The 20,488-nt window shown below is 39.6% G+C and overlaps 1 protein-coding gene across 1 annotated transcript in view; it reads right to left on the bottom strand.

The window, feature by feature from the left end:
• The window catches only part of SEMA3C (semaphorin 3C), a 123,630-nt gene continuing 118,142 nt past the window's right edge, over positions 15,001 to 20,488 (bottom strand). Inside the window, exon 18 of the mRNA XM_021384467.1 lies at positions 15,001 to 18,791. Coding sequence (XP_021240142.1) covers positions 18,378 to 18,791 — 414 coding nt within the window. The 3' untranslated portion in view covers positions 15,001 to 18,377. The remainder of the gene's footprint in view (positions 18,792 to 20,488) is intronic.

Here is a 20,488-nt window from a genome sequence, read left to right as displayed (position 1 = left end):
GGCTATTTTAGCTTGGAGTCATCTGCTAAGAGTGCCACTCCTGCAATCTGAGCTTCACAGTTTCATGAATGTACTCCTGGCTGTGGTGGTGGGCAGGTCACACCATGCTGAAGCCTCCCAAATACCAGGCAATAGCTGCTATTCAATAATATCTAATAGTTATTAATTCACTAGAAGTTGAAGACTAAATCTTATTAAAATGTTCAAATTTAAGCTACAACTTAGAACAAATCAACAGATGAGTTTAAACCAGTCATGGCTGTACTGCCTTAAACTCATACATTTGGATTTGCATTTCCACCTCTGTGCCGCAGCACACACAGGAGATGGTTTAAGCACCTATCTCTGATCAATCAGCTCCAAGCGGAGACCTGTTAAATATTTTTATGATTGTTTAATTCTTTGTCAAGTCATTAATCTCATCTATTTGGTTTCATCAGAAAGAAACCAGAACTTCTCACTGTTGTACAAAGGATGATGAAACAGGTTTACAGATGTAAGTATTTATTTGTAAGACCTTGGTGTACAGCAGCTGTCCCAGAAGCTCTTCCATTTGGGCAAAGGGAAAGAAGGGGAAAAAGAGAAGGGGAGGGGGAGGGAAGGAAATGGGGAGGCAGAGAATCTCTCCCAACAGCCACAGCTGCAAGTAGGGGCGTGCAGGTGGATTGTATTAAGGGACAGTGTGGTGTTCCACAAGTGGGACCTCAAGGCTTTACCCTACAGGATCTGGGCACTGCATAGGCTGGGACACCAGGAATGTGATCCCACTGCTGAGTCTGCTTTCCACCAGTCCTCTGTTCACTGCTGATACCCTAGCAAATGTGAGTGCATGCTGTAAGCACATGCAAACAACCCATGTAAAACAGGGATGTTGTGTACGGTCTCAGCTGCCTAACTGTGTAAGGGCAAGATTTCTAAGTGCACCTAGTATTTTTTATTTAGTGGCTACTTTAGGAAGGCCTGAGTTTCCCGTGGTGTCCATGTCATACTGCTTGTCTCTCATGAGTGTTTCAGGGATCCTAGAGCACATCACGTGAGAAGTCTTCTTTCTATAATCTCTATCCATAGCAGCGTTTTCCAGGACTGGGATCTTTAAAACAGGTTTTGGAATGATAACAAGTCAGAAAAGGAGGTAGTAAGGGCAGGGGGCACAAAAGTCCACTAGGAGGCTGGATTTTAAATCTACTCATCAAGCCATTTTGACAGAGTCCCTGTGAAATCTGTCCTTTACATACACCTGCCTTGGACACTCAATCCCCCCTTGCTGTCTGAGAAGCCAAGTTACCTCATTCATAAATATGAGAGAGCATACTTAAATTCTTGGCTGTTTTTGTTTAACATCAGAGCCAGTATATGGAACTTTCAACAAAGCTCTTTGTGGGCAGAAGAGAGAACTGCATGAAATCACTGCACAGCTAAACAGCGCAGGAGCAGATTTAACTCCTAGTCTCTTAAATGCTTTTTTTTTTTTTTCCCCAGCCAATTTTTGAATGATCCAGAATGTGTTTAAGAAGAAATATTCTCTTGTAGTCTGAAACACTGAATAATACATTTCAATTTTTTAAAAATGCATATTTTATATAGCTTGGCTATTGACATTTTTAGGCCGCATGCACAAAATCACAGAATCACAAAATGGTTGAAACTGGCAGAGATCTCTGGGTCCCTCTGACCCAACCCCTGCCCAATCAGGGACATCCAGAGTAGGGCGCCCAGTGTGAAGATCTCTAAGGAGGAAACTCCACAGCTTTTGGGCAGCCTGTCCCAGTGCTCAGTCACACTAACAATAAAATAAGTGTTTTCTGATGTTCAGATGGAACCTCCACTGTTTTTTGCCTGTTCCTTCTTGTCCCGTCACCGGGCACCATTGAAAACAGCCTGTATGCGCATCTCAACTTCCAGGCCTCGGCATGCAGTGCGTGCGTTGGCCGCTAGATGGCAGTACAACATCTAGGCTAGGCCGAATTCCCCGAAACGCGCGTCCCTGCGCAGAAGTTCGGGTGGACGCACTTGGCCGCAGTGAGACTTTAACTGGGGCCCTTTTATTCGCACTAATCCGGAGCATAAATTAAGCATTGCGTCACCACCTCACACAGCTTGGTAGTGTTGCAGCAGTTACCTAATTCGTTCATACACGTTAGCACGTGGCTGCTAGGAGAAATGGAAATTGTAGAGAGCGTTTGTTTTACAAAGTTGCATTTCAGCTTCTGAAGGAATCCCGAAATACCTGAACTTGGATCACGCGCTACCAGCCCTACAAACAATGGAAAAGATGTTCAATTTATCACAGAATCATTGAATTGTTTGAGTTGGAAGGGACCCCTAAATGTCATCTAGTCCAACTCCTCTGCAATGAACATGGACACCTACAGGTAGATCAGGTTGCTCGGAGCCCCATCCAGCCTGACCTTGAGTGCCTCCAGGTATGGGACATCCACCACATCTCTCGACAACCTGTTCCAGTGTCTTACAATCCTTTTTGTAAAAAAAAAAAAGAAAAACCTTTTCTTTGCATTCAAAGTGCTTGCCAGGTGCTGCAGTCAAATCAGAGCCCTGTGCCTCCTCACAAAGCCAGAAGGGCCCCCTCTGAGGAAAAACATGACACAGAATGCATAAAACCTTGGAGATAAGAGAGAGAGTCTGGGTAAATGAAGACCTTCTGTTGGTCAAGGAGGATCTGGTCAGAGATAATCTAGCCAAAATCAGTGCACACAAATCCATAGGACCCAATGGGATGCAGCCATGTGTGCTGAGGGAGCTGGTAGAGGTGACTGTTGAACCATCTCTACCATCTTGGTGAACGTGGGATGTGCCCGAAGACTGGAGGATACCCAGCATCACTCCAGTCTTCAAAAAGGGCAAGAAGGAGGATCCAGGAAACTACAGGCCAGTCAGCCTCACCTCCATCCCTGGAAAGGTGATGGAGCAGCTTGTTCTAGATGCCATCTCCAAGCAATTAGAAGAGCAGGTTGTCAGGAGTAGTCAGCATAGATTCACCAAGGGGAAATTGTGCTTGACCAGCCTGGTAGCCTTTTATGATGTCATCACTGGCTGGGTGACAGAGCACTGGATCAGGCTTCCCAGAGAGGTTGTGGAGTTTCCTATGGAGATATTCAAGACCTGTCTGGACACCTACCTGTGTGACCTATTGTAGGGTACCTGCTTTAGCAGGGAGTTGGACTTTATGATCTCTTGAGGTCCCTTCCAACCCCTGCAATTCTGTGATTCTGTGAAAACACCACAATGCTCAGGAAACCCCATTCATCCCTTAGCTTACCATCAGAGAAGCAGCCACCACTTTTCAAGACTTCACACTTAATATTCTTATTCTCCATCCAGAAAACTCATCTTTGATTCTCTCAGCTTGCTGTGCCCGTGAGGACATCTGAACATAACCTGCTGGACTAAGTATAGAAGAAGTTAAGGACTAAGATGTTACATCAAAAGTTATCTGTGTTGCAAAACAGAGAAGGTGCCAAACACAGGGCTTGTTCAAGTTTCCTCTTTGTTTCTTTCACGTGTGGATGTCCTGAGGATATGGTTTCTGTTGTCTAGAGGAGGATATTGGCTGTGTGTGCCTGATTCTCAGATCAAATCCATCATGTTATGGAAGTTTCTGGTAACAATTTTAGGATTAAGATTTCATTCTAAATGTTACAGTTCTTTGGTACAAAACTATTCTTATGACCTTTTCATATGTATAATTATAAAATTTGTCTTTTCACATGTTTTAAATAAGAAATCTCTACCTTTCTCTACTGATTGAAATTATTTTTTGGCACACCTGCCTCTTCCTGAAGAACAGAGAGTTTTCAAAAGCTTTACCCATGCAAGCTAAACTTGGCACAGAGAATATCCTGCAGGGAGCTGGTACGGTAGTGAAGGCTTTTCTCTTGTTGGGTTTTAAATATTGATTTAGAAACTTGTGTCCGTTATTCAAATTGGCTCTGCAAATAAGCTTTGCAGCAAGTGTTGTCTGATTGAAGCTTGGCACGAAGTAGCTTGGCTTTCCTGCTGAAGACCAAGCCTTCCTGCTGAGTGCCTGAAGGCAGGGAGGGTGTTTGCAGCTCTGAGGAGGTGGTGGAGGCGTGTTAAAATGACAGATATGCAACATATATTAAACTTCCTCCATTACTGGCTTTGCCAAATTAGATTTCATAGGCAGCTGCCATGACATGAATTCATGTCCAGATGCTGACTCACCAGGGAGCACATGCAGCTGCTGATATATAATATTTTGCTATTCTGTCCCTATTGCTCTGCTTCCTCCAGCAGTCAGCAGTGGCTGCTGACAGTTCCTCCAGACAGGCAGTGACAGCTAGCAAACAAAACACACAGGACACAAACCTGTAAAAAAAAATGTATTGTGAAGAAGACTGTTGCTGCACACATGGCATGATTACCTTATACACACAAAAATATGAATAAAAATTAAAATTGCACCACTTGATAGGGCTGGTGCTTTTCATTAAATCATCTGCGAACGCACTCATGACATTGTGTACTGCCTTACACCCTCCTCATCTGTTTCTTTCACCTTGATAATCACTGACTACATTGGTAATGTCTCTTTTCCGTTTCTGCACATGGCTGTACCTGAAATCCCCAACTATCTGCAGTAGTAAGGCTGGATAACTGGTAGAGATGTAAAGGGGGATACACTGGAGGAAGTAACACATCCTGTGTCACTACAGTTGGCACAGCCCTACTCTCTTGATCAAGTTTCCCACTGTAACTCAACAAAATGAAAGTGAGTGCAAAAGGGGAAAAGACCTATAAACATTCACTGGACACTCTCCACCTTTATCTCTTGTGTGACCCAGTCCTGTATACAAGATTGATAATGTTTCTAACTAACCAGAAGGCCCTTTGCTCGAAGAACTTCACGCTTCAGCACAAAAAAAAATGCATGTACAGAGCTCTTCCATGCAGGTCATTAGTTATTCAGTGTCTGCCAACAGCTGGCCCACAGCACGATCACAACATGTTGGAGGGAGAGCTGAAGTGCATGAGGGCTGCTGGCTTGGATGCAATGGCTCTCTGTCAGTGAAGGACACAAGAAATTTCAGGTGTCATTGAATTAGGAAAAGGATTTGATAAAGTCACAGATTTCTTGGCAGAATAGAGGCTGAGTTAATAAAAATGATTACCTGTTCTGCCTTCAAATAGGCTGCTCATTCCAGTTACCACAAATTGGATGGAGAGCTTTCCCCTAATGCAGTCAGTGCTGGTTCAAGACATTTTTTTCCTTAAAGAATGATTTCTTGTAATTAAAAAAATAGCTTGCTTTGTCTTATTTCTATTTTCAGTTTGAATGTTGTGAACGGTGGGTTTTAAGGCAGTAGACATTTAGTGAAGTTCCAAATGACATCTCCCCATAAAGGTTTTTGCTCCTTCTTATATTCATTTTTCCAGTGAAAAACAGTGGTTTGTACTCAAAGGTTAATAAATCTACCAGCTTTCAGCATCTGGAGAAATAATAGTCCAAAATAAATTGTATACTTCGCATATTGTTTAGCTCTGCTGTGGTCATTTGATTCCTGAGGAATGAACACATTCTGTGTATGTAGAACAAACTCTTCACCCTAAGAATGCGATCTAGCAAGCAGCAGCTGTCTAGATATTTAGCCAATAGAACAGGCAGAAAAAAATATAAAGAAAAAGCTAGAAAGCAGTACTTACAGCTGCATTAGCACTTAATATCATGAATTTCTTTCAGACTCAGAAAAAATTGATCTTTAAGAGTATCAAACTTGGGCTATAAATGCAAAACATAGCCTGATTATGAAAGCTCAGATATAAAACAGGTTTTATTCTTACAATGCTCGTCAAGCCCTCAGCCTGGAACTGTAAAGCTCCTTGGTTGCCTTGCTTTTCCAAGCAGACAATAAATCTGCCTGCTTTGTGTGGTTTGATGTGACAGCATGGCTCGTGTGATTCTTTTAAGCAATGAAAATCTGCCTGAGATCACAAGCTTGTGTCACAGATAAAGGAGCTCTCTCTTGGATTGTTGTTTGTGTTTTTTTTTTTTTTTTTCCACAGCGATGCTGAGGGTATTGAAATGCTCCTGGCTCATGCACATATGGTCACTTATTGATTGTAGATCCAGTTACAGCGAATGACATTATATGCCCTCCTCTCTACTTAATTAATGAAATCCCCTTGAGCTGCAAAAATTTCCATATCGAAGTGGGTGGTTCATGCATAAGTGCAATGACTAGAGCTGAAGCAATCCTTTTAAAAGCAGAGGCCTAAGGCCAAAGGCCATTTCCTACCATTGAATTACATAATTTAAAATGAAGTTTGATCAGGTGGGTCACTGCAGTCACAGAGGTGGGCTGTGCAGCCTGAATTACTCTATAAGAAAAGACGTTAGGATTTTACATCTCTTCTGCCTGTAGAGAGAGGTCTGACAGCTGGGGAGGGTGGAGGACGCAGTTCCTGGGACCAGCTCCTCGGCAGCCTATAAAGGCCAATGATTCTGGCATATCCACCAGAGACAAAAAACTTGATTCTGACTTGGTTGCAAGGGTGCAATCCTGCCCCATCTTCTGCCTCTTATCTGCCTTACTGACCTAGATGGAGACTGTCTCATGTACCTGAACAGTGCCGAGAGCAAAGGATCGCTGTTCTTGCCTGATGCATATAGGTGCTATTTTAGTGCAAGCAAAGATGTTATTCAGAATCTTCAGTCAGAGTTCATTGACTTTCATTCAAAGCTGAGGGGAGGAGAAATGAACTTGGAGCACTCACTGTGCACTTGTCCCAGTGAATGGCCTTGTGTGAGCTGGCACACATCAAGTCTTTCAGATGAACCATGGTGTCTGTGCCCCTGCTCCTCTTCCCTTCCAGTACCTGCCTTTTCAGTTACCTCAAGAGGCAGATATGCTAAAGTTTCTCTCATCTAGTGCTACATGTCCTTAGGTCCTTCATCTATCCACAATCCAAGCATACTAGTCATCTAAACCCTTGGGCGTTCTAAGGATTTCCACAGCAGATACTGTTCCAGTGGCAAAGTATAAGCCTGTAATTATTCTCAGATTGTTTGCAACCCCAGCTAAACACATCCAGAGAAGGAAACTTCTCACTTTCCCTTTTAAGCCATAGGTCACAGGGCTAACTCAAATGTCAATACCTCTCCAACATGAGAATATTTTTATTCACTTCTCTTAAACAAAGAATCATAGAATCACAGAATCATAGAATCACAGAATCAGAGAATCACAGAATCATAGAATCATAGAATCATGGAATGGCTTGGGTTGGAAGGAGCCTCAAAGATCTTCTAGTTTCAACTGTTCCAACCCCCTGCTGTGGGCAGGGTTGCTGACCACTAGATCAGGTTGCCCCATCAACATCTCAAGACTCAAAACCCCACTACATCTTGAACAAGGATATTTAAGTATCTTTCTAAGCATGCTTTGCTTTGCATGGAAGAGAGAAGAAAGGGAAGAGAAAGTCTCATAAGCTTTAATAATAGTGCTCAGGACTGTCAACTAGCAGAGAAACCAGCACTCATCTTTCTCTTCACACTGATAACTTCCTTTTGTATATGTATCTAGTTCAGAGCCTCCATCTAGCTCCTATAACATATAGCAGTTCAGCAATATGGCCTGAGACCGGCTCAACATCTCTGACTCAAGAAGGTGGACTGACAGAAGCAAATCCTACACTAATTAATCAATGAATTTTGAAAGTTTCTTCAGCAATCATTTTAAATTTACTCATCCAGAAAGTACGTTAATGTTTATTTGAAAGCTCTTTGACCTTGTGTAGGTATTGTTTTTCTCAGCAGACAGAGCAATAAACAGCTGCATCAGTATTTACCTTAACAGAGAAACATTTTCTCTGTATTATTTCTCCTCTTTTTCTCCTCCAGCCCCTGGGCTTCAAGAAGCATGTCTTTATTTCTTTAATTTTCAAATTTGAGTGGAGAGGGATTGAACTTCCTGTTAATATGCAAACCTGTAATGACATTCACAGCAATGGCTGAGCCGTGATCAGCTTGTGCTGCTGAAAGACACTGGGTGGAGACAGACATGCTGCTCCTGAAAAGTTCACTACAGTCAGCTGGCACATATAATCACATTACAAGCAAACTATGAGGACTGTGTCAGTACACACTGTGTTCATTTGCTGTAACTCATTTTCCCGGAGCTCTAATTCTCATTTTGTCTTTGTGAAATGTCCAATATGCAATTTGAGGTCAATGATGATAAGAGAAGCTGAAAATAATTGGAGGTTAAATATCTTCTGAGACCTGTATTTTCATTTCAGCTGTTGCTGTGCATGTGTAGCTGCCTGCAGAACAGAGCGTGAGATCTAGGATGACACATTCATTTTGTACTGCAACCAGTTTTCCGACAAGCTAAATGAAAATATAAATTCAGGCTGTGCTCAACTGTCTCCACAGCTCTCCCGTATTAATTGCATCATGTATTTCTTCAGATTAGTGGATCCAAGTGAGTTGCAAACAAACAAACATACAAACAAAAGCACAGGATCATTGTGCAAAGAGAGCTGTGGAGACCAAGGGTTAAGATTTGCAGCAGCAAGGAAAATTAAACTACTTGACTGATACAAATTCTTATGTTAAAGAAGACAAAATAACCTTCAGTGAAAGAAAGCAATGGGATATTGCCAAGCAGCTGCACCCTATGGCAATGGAGATTTTTAAAATGTACATTTGATCTAATTTCTGTCCTTAAAATCAACTCAATATTCAGTTAATGAGGCACTGTGAATAGTTTCTAGTCCAGGGCTGGACTGCAGTACTGACTCATTGTGCAATGTTTGTATGAGGGGGCACACTATAAAACCAAGCTTTAAGTTCTGTCTGATCCACAGTAAGGAGAATATGAGCCATATGCTTGTTAATACAGTGCAGAAGTGTATTCTAGCACCACCTAGCTAACTTCAAAGGCAACTTCAAGCCAGCAAACTAGTGGTGGTGGAGGAGGTGGATGAAACAGCAAAGCTACAGGACAACCAGGACTGCAGTCAGGCACATCTCATGGTTTGGTTCAGAGCTATGTTGATTCCTGAAAAAATGACATTCTATTTATAAGAGAGAACCTTGACTGGAGAAAGTGTTTAGATGTCACTGATGTTATTCAGTGTGACCGAAATAATGCAGTTATTTGGGAATCTGAGTGTTTCAGTGCATGGAGATGTCTGAGAGCAATAACGGTTACAACTGAGATATGTCAAACAAAACCAACAGTGGGTTGTATTTTATTTTATCTTTTAGTACGTAATGATAGAATTTGGAAGGAAATTAATTAATTACTATTTTAAAATAAACTTATTCATAATATTGTTTTTTCTCTGATTTTTAAAAATAGTTTTTCAGAATAATGTCACATTACTTTATGTTTGTGATATCCTGATTTGTGTATGGCTATTATAGCCACTTTAACCTAAAATAAATGACACAGAAAATAAGTGTTGTCAGTGAGTTGGAATTAATTTATAGAGAGAATATAGAGCGCCCAGAATCAAGTGGTGAGAAAGATTTAAAATGCAGGAGATCTCAGAAACAGGAAAAAGGAGGCTGAGCACACTTCTCAGAAAGCCAAATCCCACAGGCAGTATTCAGACCTCACTCATCCAAGGTAACTAGCTAACATTAGTAAGAGTTTTCACTAGGAGCCTGGCTTAAGAAACTGGGAAAAGGAGTACATTGGACTGGGCTGCAGTTTAATCTGTCCTCAAGGAAATACTTGCTGGATCTTTCCTAGGATGTAGGGATGGAAATTGCTAGATGATGCATGTGTTAGTCAAGGAATTTATGACATTGCATGAGATGTGGGGTATTTTACATTTTACTACGTATCTTGACTTGAATTCAGGATCTTTCATGAGTTACATATCTCCTGGTCATTTCCAGTAGCTAAATTTCAAGTCCAAGGTATGGTATATCTAAAATACTTCCTTGTTTGTGAAAGTATAATTGTGCAGCCTGCAGAAAATATTTACAGAAACTTTTCTCCCATCTTAAAGCAAAAAGAGGTCACTACCAAGCATCACTTGCAAATCAGAGCCCTCCTGGTTATTGCACCACCCCTCCCCATGCTGTGCTTTTCTTTAGGATGCTGACAAGTTTTCTTTAGGATGCTTTGCTTTAGGATGCTGGGCAGCTTAGTGCTTTGTCCTGGTAAAGGAACTGAAATAATGACCAGTGAACCAGTGGTTGCTTTGCACAATTCTAGTGATGAAAAGCAGCTGTCTACTGCCTTAATCAACCAGTTAAATGGTGTTTACGACTGTTTCAGCTTTCTGGGACAGCACAAAGTAGATGGACTAAACCAGAGGAGAGGCCCAGAGTTGCTAATTTAAGGCAAAGGCAGCGGACTGCTTTGTCTCCATCTCTTCCCATACTGACATGTAAGGCAAAATCTGGTGTAAACTGGGCTGGGGGGTACAGCATCTGGTATGGCGTGACACTATCTGCCACGCTCAGCTCTGCCTTCACCAGCCAGAACAGTTCAGTCAACAGAAGTTACTTCAGAGGTTTCCCTCAGAGTGAGATTTATTCTTGGCATCCGAACTTGAGTGCTCTCAATGCAGGAAGACTTGTACGATTTCCAAGATTTCTGCTGGCTGACTTTAAAGTTGGCTGGAGGATACAGGGGAAGTTTCTATTCAGCTTATATGGTTTTCACCATCGTGTCGTTAGCTCCCTTCAAAATAACAGCTTGCCTTCTTGACAGGAACGAATAAACTGGCAAGGTATTTCTTCCTCTGTTAATCTCTAACTGGTCTCCAGCAACACTAGTAAATGCACCATCTTGAACTCCTTTTAGGACTCCTTGGCCAATTTGTCCCACATCACAACAGGCCCCACACTGGGAGATGACTAGGGTGCTTCAGAGGGCAGGCGGTCACCCAGTGGCAGCAAACATGACCCCCTACTTCTGGAGCCCAGGGTAATGCACCAGGAATGTTATTCTCTGCTTTAACCATTTCCCAATAGTCCATTCCATACATTTCTAGATGGAGGACACAGCACAGGAGAGATCTCTGTGCAGGACAGATCCAAAGGAGTTGTGCACTCCTTTTCTCCCGAGTATGTGAAGGACGCGCTTGGTTTTGTGCTGTGATAATAAAGGTCATTTTCATCCTCCGTGACAAAGACCTTTGATGTTTCTGGGGGAAAAAAAAAAAAAAAAAAGTTTTAGGTAGGTTACACTAATCTTTTTTTATTATAAGCCTCTCTGAGTTACAAAATAATTTCTGGTAACAGTAATTTTACCAAATTTCTTTTGGACTGGCAATCTGTCAGATTATCTGTGCCATATAATTCATTGATATTTTACTTCTCCATCCCTTCCATTCTCCGGTATTTCAAGTTCCCCAAAACAAAATCTCTTAGCCTGGATTGGAGCTTGTATTCTCAGGCATAATAAAGGGAATAGTCTGCAACATGAATACTGTACTGAAAAAAACACTCTACAAACCATAACAAAATACTATCCAAATGTCTTTTGAGTGTGAACACACACATTCTACTATGTAATCTGGTTCTGATGTTTGTTCTGAAGCTCAAAAGACTGCATACAACTTGGAAATACTATTTGATGTTTCATTTTTTAGCTGAGACTATGAAGAAGAGAAACTTGATGAGGCCAACAATGTGTGGCATCTGCTGCAGATTATAGTAAGCAATATATTTCAGAATATTGGAATGAACAGGGTTTGTAATTAAAACAGTTAAATTAAACTAGCTCTTCTCAGATTTGTCTTTGTGTCTTTTAGTTAACTAAACGGATAGGGAATAAAGAAGAGACCATAAAGAAAATGACATGAGGAACCACAGAGAAAGAAGAACTTTTGGAAGAGAAAATGATTGAATTAAAAACAAGACAAAACAAATCAAAACTGAGAGCGAGATAGAAGTTCTGGAAAGGGACCAACCAAATCCTTGTTAGTAGTGAAAGAAGATTAATTTTGGTAAGCTTTGACTTATGGGAGAATTGTCCCTTCAAGGTTGAAAGAGTGATATTTTTCCATCGTATAACAACATGTAGTAGCAATTCATATTCACAGTGTTTACACAAGACCTGCAGCACGTTTCATTGCTCTGTTTCTGGAGATCCAGTCTTTCATTCTGTGTAAAACTTTTAAAATGCAATTTTTATCTATTTATTATTTAACATTGTATCAACAGCTAAAGCTGTTTACGCAGATAGAATAGATAACACTATGGGTAATGTTATTTTTATGGAGGTGTTATTAAAGACCCTGGACAACTATGTCCCGAGACATGAACCTGAAAGCAAGTTTAAACCCTTCATGTCTTTGGGACCTTTGAAATGGAGACAGAGAAAGCAGATACTGGAAACAGAACTACTGTAATGTGCCAAGGAACAACAGCTATCCAAAAGAGTTTTGAACTGGAGGTTAACTAAATCTATTTCTGCTTACCCTTTCTCAATGCTAAATCTTTCTCCACAAGTTGCTCAGCTAGAAAACAGTCTTTCTTACTGACTCATTGCCCACAAATAACAACACTAACCAAGTTTTAATTTGCTTTTTATAAAACTCTTTGAAAAAGCTTCAGGGCTTTTTAAAGTGCTGCATGTTTTGAAACCTTGTGGGTTAAGCAGTCTTGATTGTGGAGCTCAGCAAACATTTGGGTTCATTTGTAAGGCTTGGCATTCAAATCAGCAGTAACGAAGCTGATACAGTGCTAATAATATGTGAAAACTGTTTGCTCTGTAAAGCTCTGTATATAATCCAATTATGAGTCCTGGGATACAGGACAGTCTATTACTGTGAAACAGTTATTTGTTGACCGCTGAGCCAGCTGTGTTGAATTTCCATCTTGGAGTGTCCAGAATGCCAAGGCATTGACAAATCTCAGCCTTTAGTTTAGGTTAGACATGTTAGATGCCAGCACATTTTTTTTTTTACTTAAAATGTGCTAAAGTTTCCTGATGTAAAAATGAAATTCATGTTCAGATAGAGAAGAAGATAAGTTAGAAAAAGAGTGATTAGAAGAAAGGGGTTTTGAGGATGAATTGCTTGTCTTTTAAAATGTTCTTGGAGATACCAGCTGTTCTACTCACAGGTTATTAACGTCTTGAAGAACTCATGTCTGATTCTGATCAAATTGAAAAAGGACGTACAGTAATGTCAAAAAAGCTAAATGGATCAGAAAGTACTGTATGAAAAGCTTACATATTTGTCCTTATTATGTGCATGCACATATATATATGGGACCGGCTGATAAGTACCCATGTGTAATTTTATTTCAGTTCCTATCACATGAAGTCACTTATCCCCAGACCACTTTGGCTTGCAGAAGAATGGACTTAGCAAACCAGCTGCAGTTCAAAGGATAAAGAGATATTGGTCTCCTGAGACCTAGTCCATTGCTTTCAACAAAAGTCATAGTGTCCCAACTTGCTTTTATGGCCTACCCCATAGAACTACAGCTGCTGACTTAATTCTAGATACGACAATTAATTCCACAGGCAACAATCACTCTGCAGCACTGGGAGCCACCCTGGTGTTAGCAGTGCCTCCTGTGCAGGCAACAATTTTCACTGGTTCCCTCTGGGTTTTTGTGGACGCATAGAGGAGGACGTGCCAAGCACTGCTCTGTCCTTCTAGGAATCCTGCTCATGCTTCACATTATGTTGCGTGAGTGTGGTTCATTCACATCCTGCTTCCACTCAACAGGGCTTGTCACTAGAAAAGGCAAGTAGCTCCCAGATGAAAAAAAAATTCTAACAAATTTGAAAGAAGGAAGCTCAGGTCTTCGAAGACCTTGCATCTGATGTCCAGAGAAATCAAGAGTCTTGTTTTGCTGCTGCCTGGAGCTAAGGAATCAAAGTGGTATGTCATTGAACCTTGCTGCAACCCCACAGAAGATAGGGAAAAAGGCAGAGAGGATCAGAAGAAAGCTGACTGGGGTTTAAAGACAGGATCAGATCTGTGAAAAGTATATCAGAGCATTATAGTCTGTAAATGCCTTGCTTTTAAATCCCTGCCTTTTGGAGCCTAACCCAAGCATTTCCTCCAGCAGGATGGAGTGTTCAAAACCTCAGCTTCAGACCAGAACTTGTCTGAGTGCAGGTATCTCTCCAGGGTCAGTACATCTCAGAGCCAGCCAGTACAGAAATCCGAGGATGAGGTAATCTTGTTCCTCTCACATGATGGCTTGCAGGAACCTGTATACTTGGGAATTCGAAATCCAGGTTTTTTAACCCAGAACCTTTTTGTGAGGGTATTATAAGGAATGATTATTTCTTAAAATGGGGCAGGTCCTATGCTTCCTTTTTAAAACCCATCTGAACCCAACAGATGATAAGAGCAATTATAAAACTGCTTGTATGATAGGTGCAGGAAAATGGAATGTACTGCAGGTGTCAGGCAGGTTATTGGCTCCAAGGACAAGCCAGGAAATGGGAGTGAGCTGTGGGTCCCTATTATGGTGCAGACTCATCAGCCTCCCTTCCCTGGGGAGCTGCTTGGCAAATGTGTGAAAGAAAAAGCTGAACAGCACAACGTGTCATTTGCAGGATTTCACAAAATGGGTGGTTATGTTTGTTTTGCTTCTTTTCAAAGTGAAGAAAAATTAGAAAGTATTTATATTCTGCTCTCCTTATTTAGAGTCGGGTATTCCTGATAGAGCTTATATTGCTACTAGAAAACAAATTTTTCATATAGAAATATGAAAACGATATATATGAAAATATATCTATATATTGCATGTATGTATATACAAAGGGAAAATGCTGACCTGTATACATGCAAGGTCTTCAGAAAGGATCTTTTCTGTAAGAATTCAACTTGGTATCCTCATCTGTCCCTGGAAATCTTTGTGGATGAGTGTTCAGACTGGAGCAGGGCTCAGAACTGATCGGCTGCAATACCTGATGCTGCAAGTACTTTCTTGGACTTGCCTAAGAAACCCTTTGGGACTGCTCTTCAGATAAAGAAATAAAGCTCCTTATTTTTAACAAACAACTGTAAAGAAGTGTATTAAAAAAATTAAGTTGTTGCAACACACTTTATTTTGTCAGGCAAATAGTATTTTAGGTATTCAATTAAATATTACTATTTTAAACTACATTTTGTTCTTTCTTACACACTATATAATGCATATTCACTGTAATGACAGTTTCATCGTGCTGGAAACTTATACACATACCTACACTTTTAAAAACAGGATTTTCTTAATAAAACACACATATCTACAGTAACAACAGTTGCAAAGAACACATCGTTAGGTCAAGATTTCAGCAAACTTTACAAACTACACAAAATAAAAATAGCCCAAAAATATCAGTACACGGTGAAGTTCTTAGCAGAGAACATATCTTTACATTTGGTGAAGTTATACCTAGAAGTCTTTTTGCTTTTGTATTTTTTAAGAAATAAAATTATATACATTATTTAGTAATCCTCAAAATAGGAAGTATTAAATAGCACAAACAATATTACAGTCCTAAGTTTTGGTGTCGCCTACAGTAGAGGGGCTACTTGAAACAAAGGAAAATTGCAGTTCGTGTATTCTGTACATTTAGGGCCAAACACTCAGATGGCAGAAAGCACAGTAGCTAAATGGACAGCAAGGAAGTTCCATCAGTTTATACCAGCTGAGCATCTGGCTCCTGACTGCTCTATACACAGGGGAAGGCTGCTAAAGCATGGAAGCTTGGACCGCTTACGCACTGACAGAAGCTTATTATATATATGCTGAAGTTTTCATGCAGCAGGAAAAATGTTAGTTTAAGTATAATCCCTTAAACAGTCATACCATAATAATGGTATATGAAGCAGCTTTAAAAATATTATTTTATAATCACATGAAACTCTGAGCTATGCTGATTGTTTTAACGGAATCCCTTATTGCCAATATTCTATCAGAAAACAGTGTAACTATAATTTCTGAGGCCTAATGGAGGCCTATTAAAACATCACTGTACCTAACCACTTAAAGAGTAAATTGTACCCTTAAATACTTATTAATCATCGTATTCCATGTGGAAGCGATTACGATCCTCACAATAGACATTAAGATCACACTAACTCTGCGGTGAATCTGCTGGGGAGATAGGAAGAGCATGGCAGCATACAGAGCATATGCACTAATGTCATTCCAGGAGGTAGTTTCATTTTGTGGCACTCAATTTTTGGTTTGTAAGTTACACACTCCAGAAGTCAGTCATCCTCAGAAAAAAAACCAAAAATCCATCTCCATTTTTTTTTCTTTCTTTTTTTTTTTTTTTTCCCACCAGAAAATGTTTTGCTAGCTCTTGGGGCCAGATTCAAGCTCACGGAAGTCAAAGAGAGATTTTACCCACTGATTTCCATGAGAAGAACCACAGATAGCAGTGTTTGCATGCTGCAGAAACGTGCATTTAGGCCTTGATTAATGAAAGCACTTAGCTACATGGTAATATACGAACAGGCAGGCATTGCCATCCCCTTTGAAACAAGCACTAAGGACATAAACCGAAGTCCAAGAACCCCCATCAGCATCAAAGGGTCTTAGGGAGAGTGTTTAAGTGGTTAGACAAATCAGGGCCCATTTCCCAGCTATTCTATGTCAGGTGGCAATGATATGACATAAAGAAATCAGGTATCATCTCAGTAACAGAGTTAACTCCACTGCACTAGATCTTAATTCACACTGGCATGAAACTTGAGGTGTCTTCCTACACCCTGCAGAGTTATGACCAGTGTAGAATCGAAATAATGCCCAAGAGTTTCAACAAACACCCATTACATTTTTTAAAACTGTGTTTTAAAGTACAATATCCACATTATTGGCTGAAACTAACCACTTTTTCTTAACTGTGCTGGGCTTAGAAGTTATTTTCATTGAATGGCCTTTTAGAAAATTACTTTTTTTTGAGCTGACTATGCTTAGTTAATTAGCTGACACCATCATAAAAAAAAACAAACATATTTTTTTCTAAGATACTCCCACAGATTTAATCCCTGGAGATTATTTCCTCTGAAGAGATTCAGTGGATTCTGAAACAGTCTTACAGAGTAAAATAAGGAACACCTGTCCCTATTTTTTGGTATTGGTGATTCTCAAAAAAAAGGTGATTGGTTTTAGCAGGATAGCTCGATGCACATGCAACCAATTGGCAACAAGACATACTTCATTAGACCTGACAGCTTCTACTTAAACAAAAATATTTCTATTAAACATATCTCTCAAAATGTTGTCGTACTTTTTGGTTTTTGACCCTAACCAGCTCTTTAAATTTTGTTTTTCTCTCTTTCTTATCTTTTCATTTTTCATTTCTTTTTTGTATCTTCTTTACAGCAGAAAAACAGAATAGAGGAGGAAACTGTGAAAATAACGTTAAAAAGAAAAGTGGAAATGCTGTAATTTAAAAAATCTAGATAACATTTTGCATGTTGAGAAGCTGAGAAAATAATTTTTAAAATTTTCAAGGATGGTCATAACTTGTTTCTATATTGCAGGCCATTCTCAGTTTAACTATGGCATAGATTAAAGAATTGTTTTTGAATAAACAGTCTACACATTCTGTCTTTTGAAAAACAAACCAAAGGAGTGTAATTCTTTGAAAACAGCTAAAATACCCAAGTCACTTAGGTGCTTTTCAAAATTGTATGTATAATGAACATTCTCATGTTAGCGTTGTACCACTTATAAAGCTATGTAGTGTTACAGGACATTGTATATTAATAAAAATCAATATGAGCAGAGATATTTTAAGTTACATTCCAGAACTCATTAATTTATTACAACTCATACTATGCACAATAATCAGTGTTTCCTCTGACAAAGTATAAAAACATTTTTACTTTTTTTTCTACTCATTCCTTCATTTGACCTCTGAATGAATGAAACATTTCTACTATACTTTACTTGCATCTTATCTGCATGTATTCACATGATTTGAACAATGAGTAAAAGCTGTAAACCCAGTATCAATCAGTAAACAAGTAGAAACTCATGTTCATAATGCAGTGCAAAGAAATTTTAGTACCATCCTACTTGGAGTGTGCATCTTAACCCAGATTCTTCCTCCACCAGTCTAGTACAGTCCCAGAGTTGCCAGATACTGCACTGAGTTTGTAAAAATTTCTGTTCAACTGTAATTAAATATCGAGATATTAAATATGAATCTGATTTAAGGAGAACACTCACTTTTGTTTCCACGACACAGCCTAACCTAGTGCCAGTAAGCATCTAGGACTGAAAATGCTCCACATCTTTTCTTTAAGTTGTGTTACACTGCATTTTATTGGGAGAAGGATCTTTTCTGAGGCTTGCTGTAATTTCATTTAATTTTTCATTGTATTTGCTCAACTTTGTTCTCAATAGACAAATATAAGCCCTCTACAGTGAGGACAAAGATATCTCTTGCTGCAAAATCAAATTAAGAACCAGGTAACTGATTTCTTCTATTTCTACTTTTCCTGCTATTGATAAGGGCCTTTAGTTTGCTGTAATCCCCTCTCAGCTTCTGGGGTTCTTCCCTCCGCTGACCGTGCTGTCTACTGTCTTTGCAGTATTGGTTGATCATCTGCATTTCAGAGTGGCTGAAAGCTCCCACAAAGTCCTTTGGGTGGAACTGCAGTGCTCGCACTGAGCTGGCCCAGGTCCAAGGGGACCACTTGTCAGTCATGTAGGCCACCATCTCTGTATCCAGAACTTTGAAATTGATCTTTGCTAAGGTCTGCTTGAAATTGTTCTCTGTTGCGATGCAGTGATAAAGCCCCCGATCACTGTCTTGGACAGAGCGAATGAGAAGTCCTTGCTCAGTAGCTATGATCCTCTCATTCAGCTTGACCTAAAGGTAGAAAAGACAGAAAGATCTTTTTCAGGAGAGTTACAAAACAATGCAGTATTTCAACTCCTTGTTAACTAGTACTTTAAATGCCTCTATCTTTCTTAAAGGACATTTTAAAGGTATTATATTTTGCTTCATCGTGTATCACAGTGGCCACTATTCCTGCTAATGTTACCTCCTAACATGAGGTAAGCGTCTCTAAAGAAAATGATTTCAACATTTTTATTTGTTACATTAAAAAAAATATAAAGATATAATGAAAATAAATATATAAATCTTTAAGTTACATGAAAGAAAAGTTTTTGTAATGTTCAAGCAGAGAAGTTGAGAAAATGAGCTTTTATTTGCCAGGGTTAGACATCTGTGAATGGCCTTTCCAGCAATAGAGGTTGCTGTTGAGACTTTACGGAAGAAAGGTGCAGGATTAGGCCAAGGGTTGATCTGTCATTGAATAGAATGTGGTTTCTGGTAAATACTTTGACTGCTAGTGAGTTTCTGGAGCTAACTTCCAAAGAGTTCTACCTGAGCTACGGAGTCTAAAGCCTGGTATGAAAGTTTTCTTCACATAGAATCAGCTAAGTTATCTCATTGGAAACAGAACAATTTTTCGACTCTCTCTTTTCCTTTCTGGCTTCAGACTTTGGACAGTCCCAAGAGATGGTCACATCATTTGAAGAAAGCAAGTTACCACAGCTTGCATTGTCATCATCTGATTATAAATGACTACATATGTCCCTTGGCATATCAGCCACGAAATAAAAAATGCTAAATACTCCATTATCAAAGAATACCAGTGCTGCTACTTGTATGAAATATTTTTCTATTTTGACACTGGACTTTTCATTATACCTGATACTTTTGGGAACTCATTTATTTATTGTGCTATTCTGTTACTGTAGAATTCTTTAGACACTGTTCAGAAGCCTGAGAGATTAAGTTCAGCTTGAAATGCAATTAACCTTTTGATTACTTTAGTTTGACTGTTTCTATTTAGAACTGCATTGATTCTAGTACTATTATGGAATATAACAAGAAAAAAGAGGAAGATGTTATTCTGAAGCAAAGGGTTAAACAGTTTCACCTAGATTACCAGTACATGGCTTGAGTCACTTAAGACTACAGGAGAGAACATCACGAAAGACTCAACAAAAGGCTTCTAAGTCCTCTCTGATTTTGGAAAATGGCCTGATATGAGGGAAGTGCTATTCAGTATTTATAAACTATCAACGGACACCATAACACTTATTTTTTCCTCACAAAAGATATTCCTTTTTTTTCACACAGTAACTGCCTCAGATCTGAAATGGATTTTTCCCCTTTTATATTAGCTAAGAAAGATGTGTTCCTCATAAACAATCATACTGTATATTATACTGCTGAAATTTGAGAGCCTTAGAGACTGCAGTAATGGAAAATGTGATTGCAGCATGGTGAGGAAATGCTTTTGTCAATATGTGTTCTTGCTGAAGAAACCTTTCACATTTCTCCCGCTTATGCCTTTTATCTTTCCAATAAAGGCCACTGCAAGCAGACTTCTTCCTGAACTTTATACAGCTTACTGCCTTTATGCTCGTTTCCTCAGATCAACAGTAAATCCCAAGTGCTGCAAACTTTCCATTTGCAATTAGTAAGGTGAGAAGGAAAAATTCATTAACTAGTTCCTCGACTTCATTATTTTCTGATAGCTATTCTGCTCT

This window comes from Numida meleagris, chromosome 1 (genome assembly GCF_002078875.1).
Source record: "Numida meleagris isolate 19003 breed g44 Domestic line chromosome 1, NumMel1.0, whole genome shotgun sequence".
NCBI classification, from domain to species: Eukaryota; Metazoa; Chordata; class Aves; order Galliformes; family Numididae; genus Numida; species Numida meleagris.
Note: the sequence above shows the minus strand (reverse complement) of the source record. Positions and strands in the feature narration are given on the sequence as shown.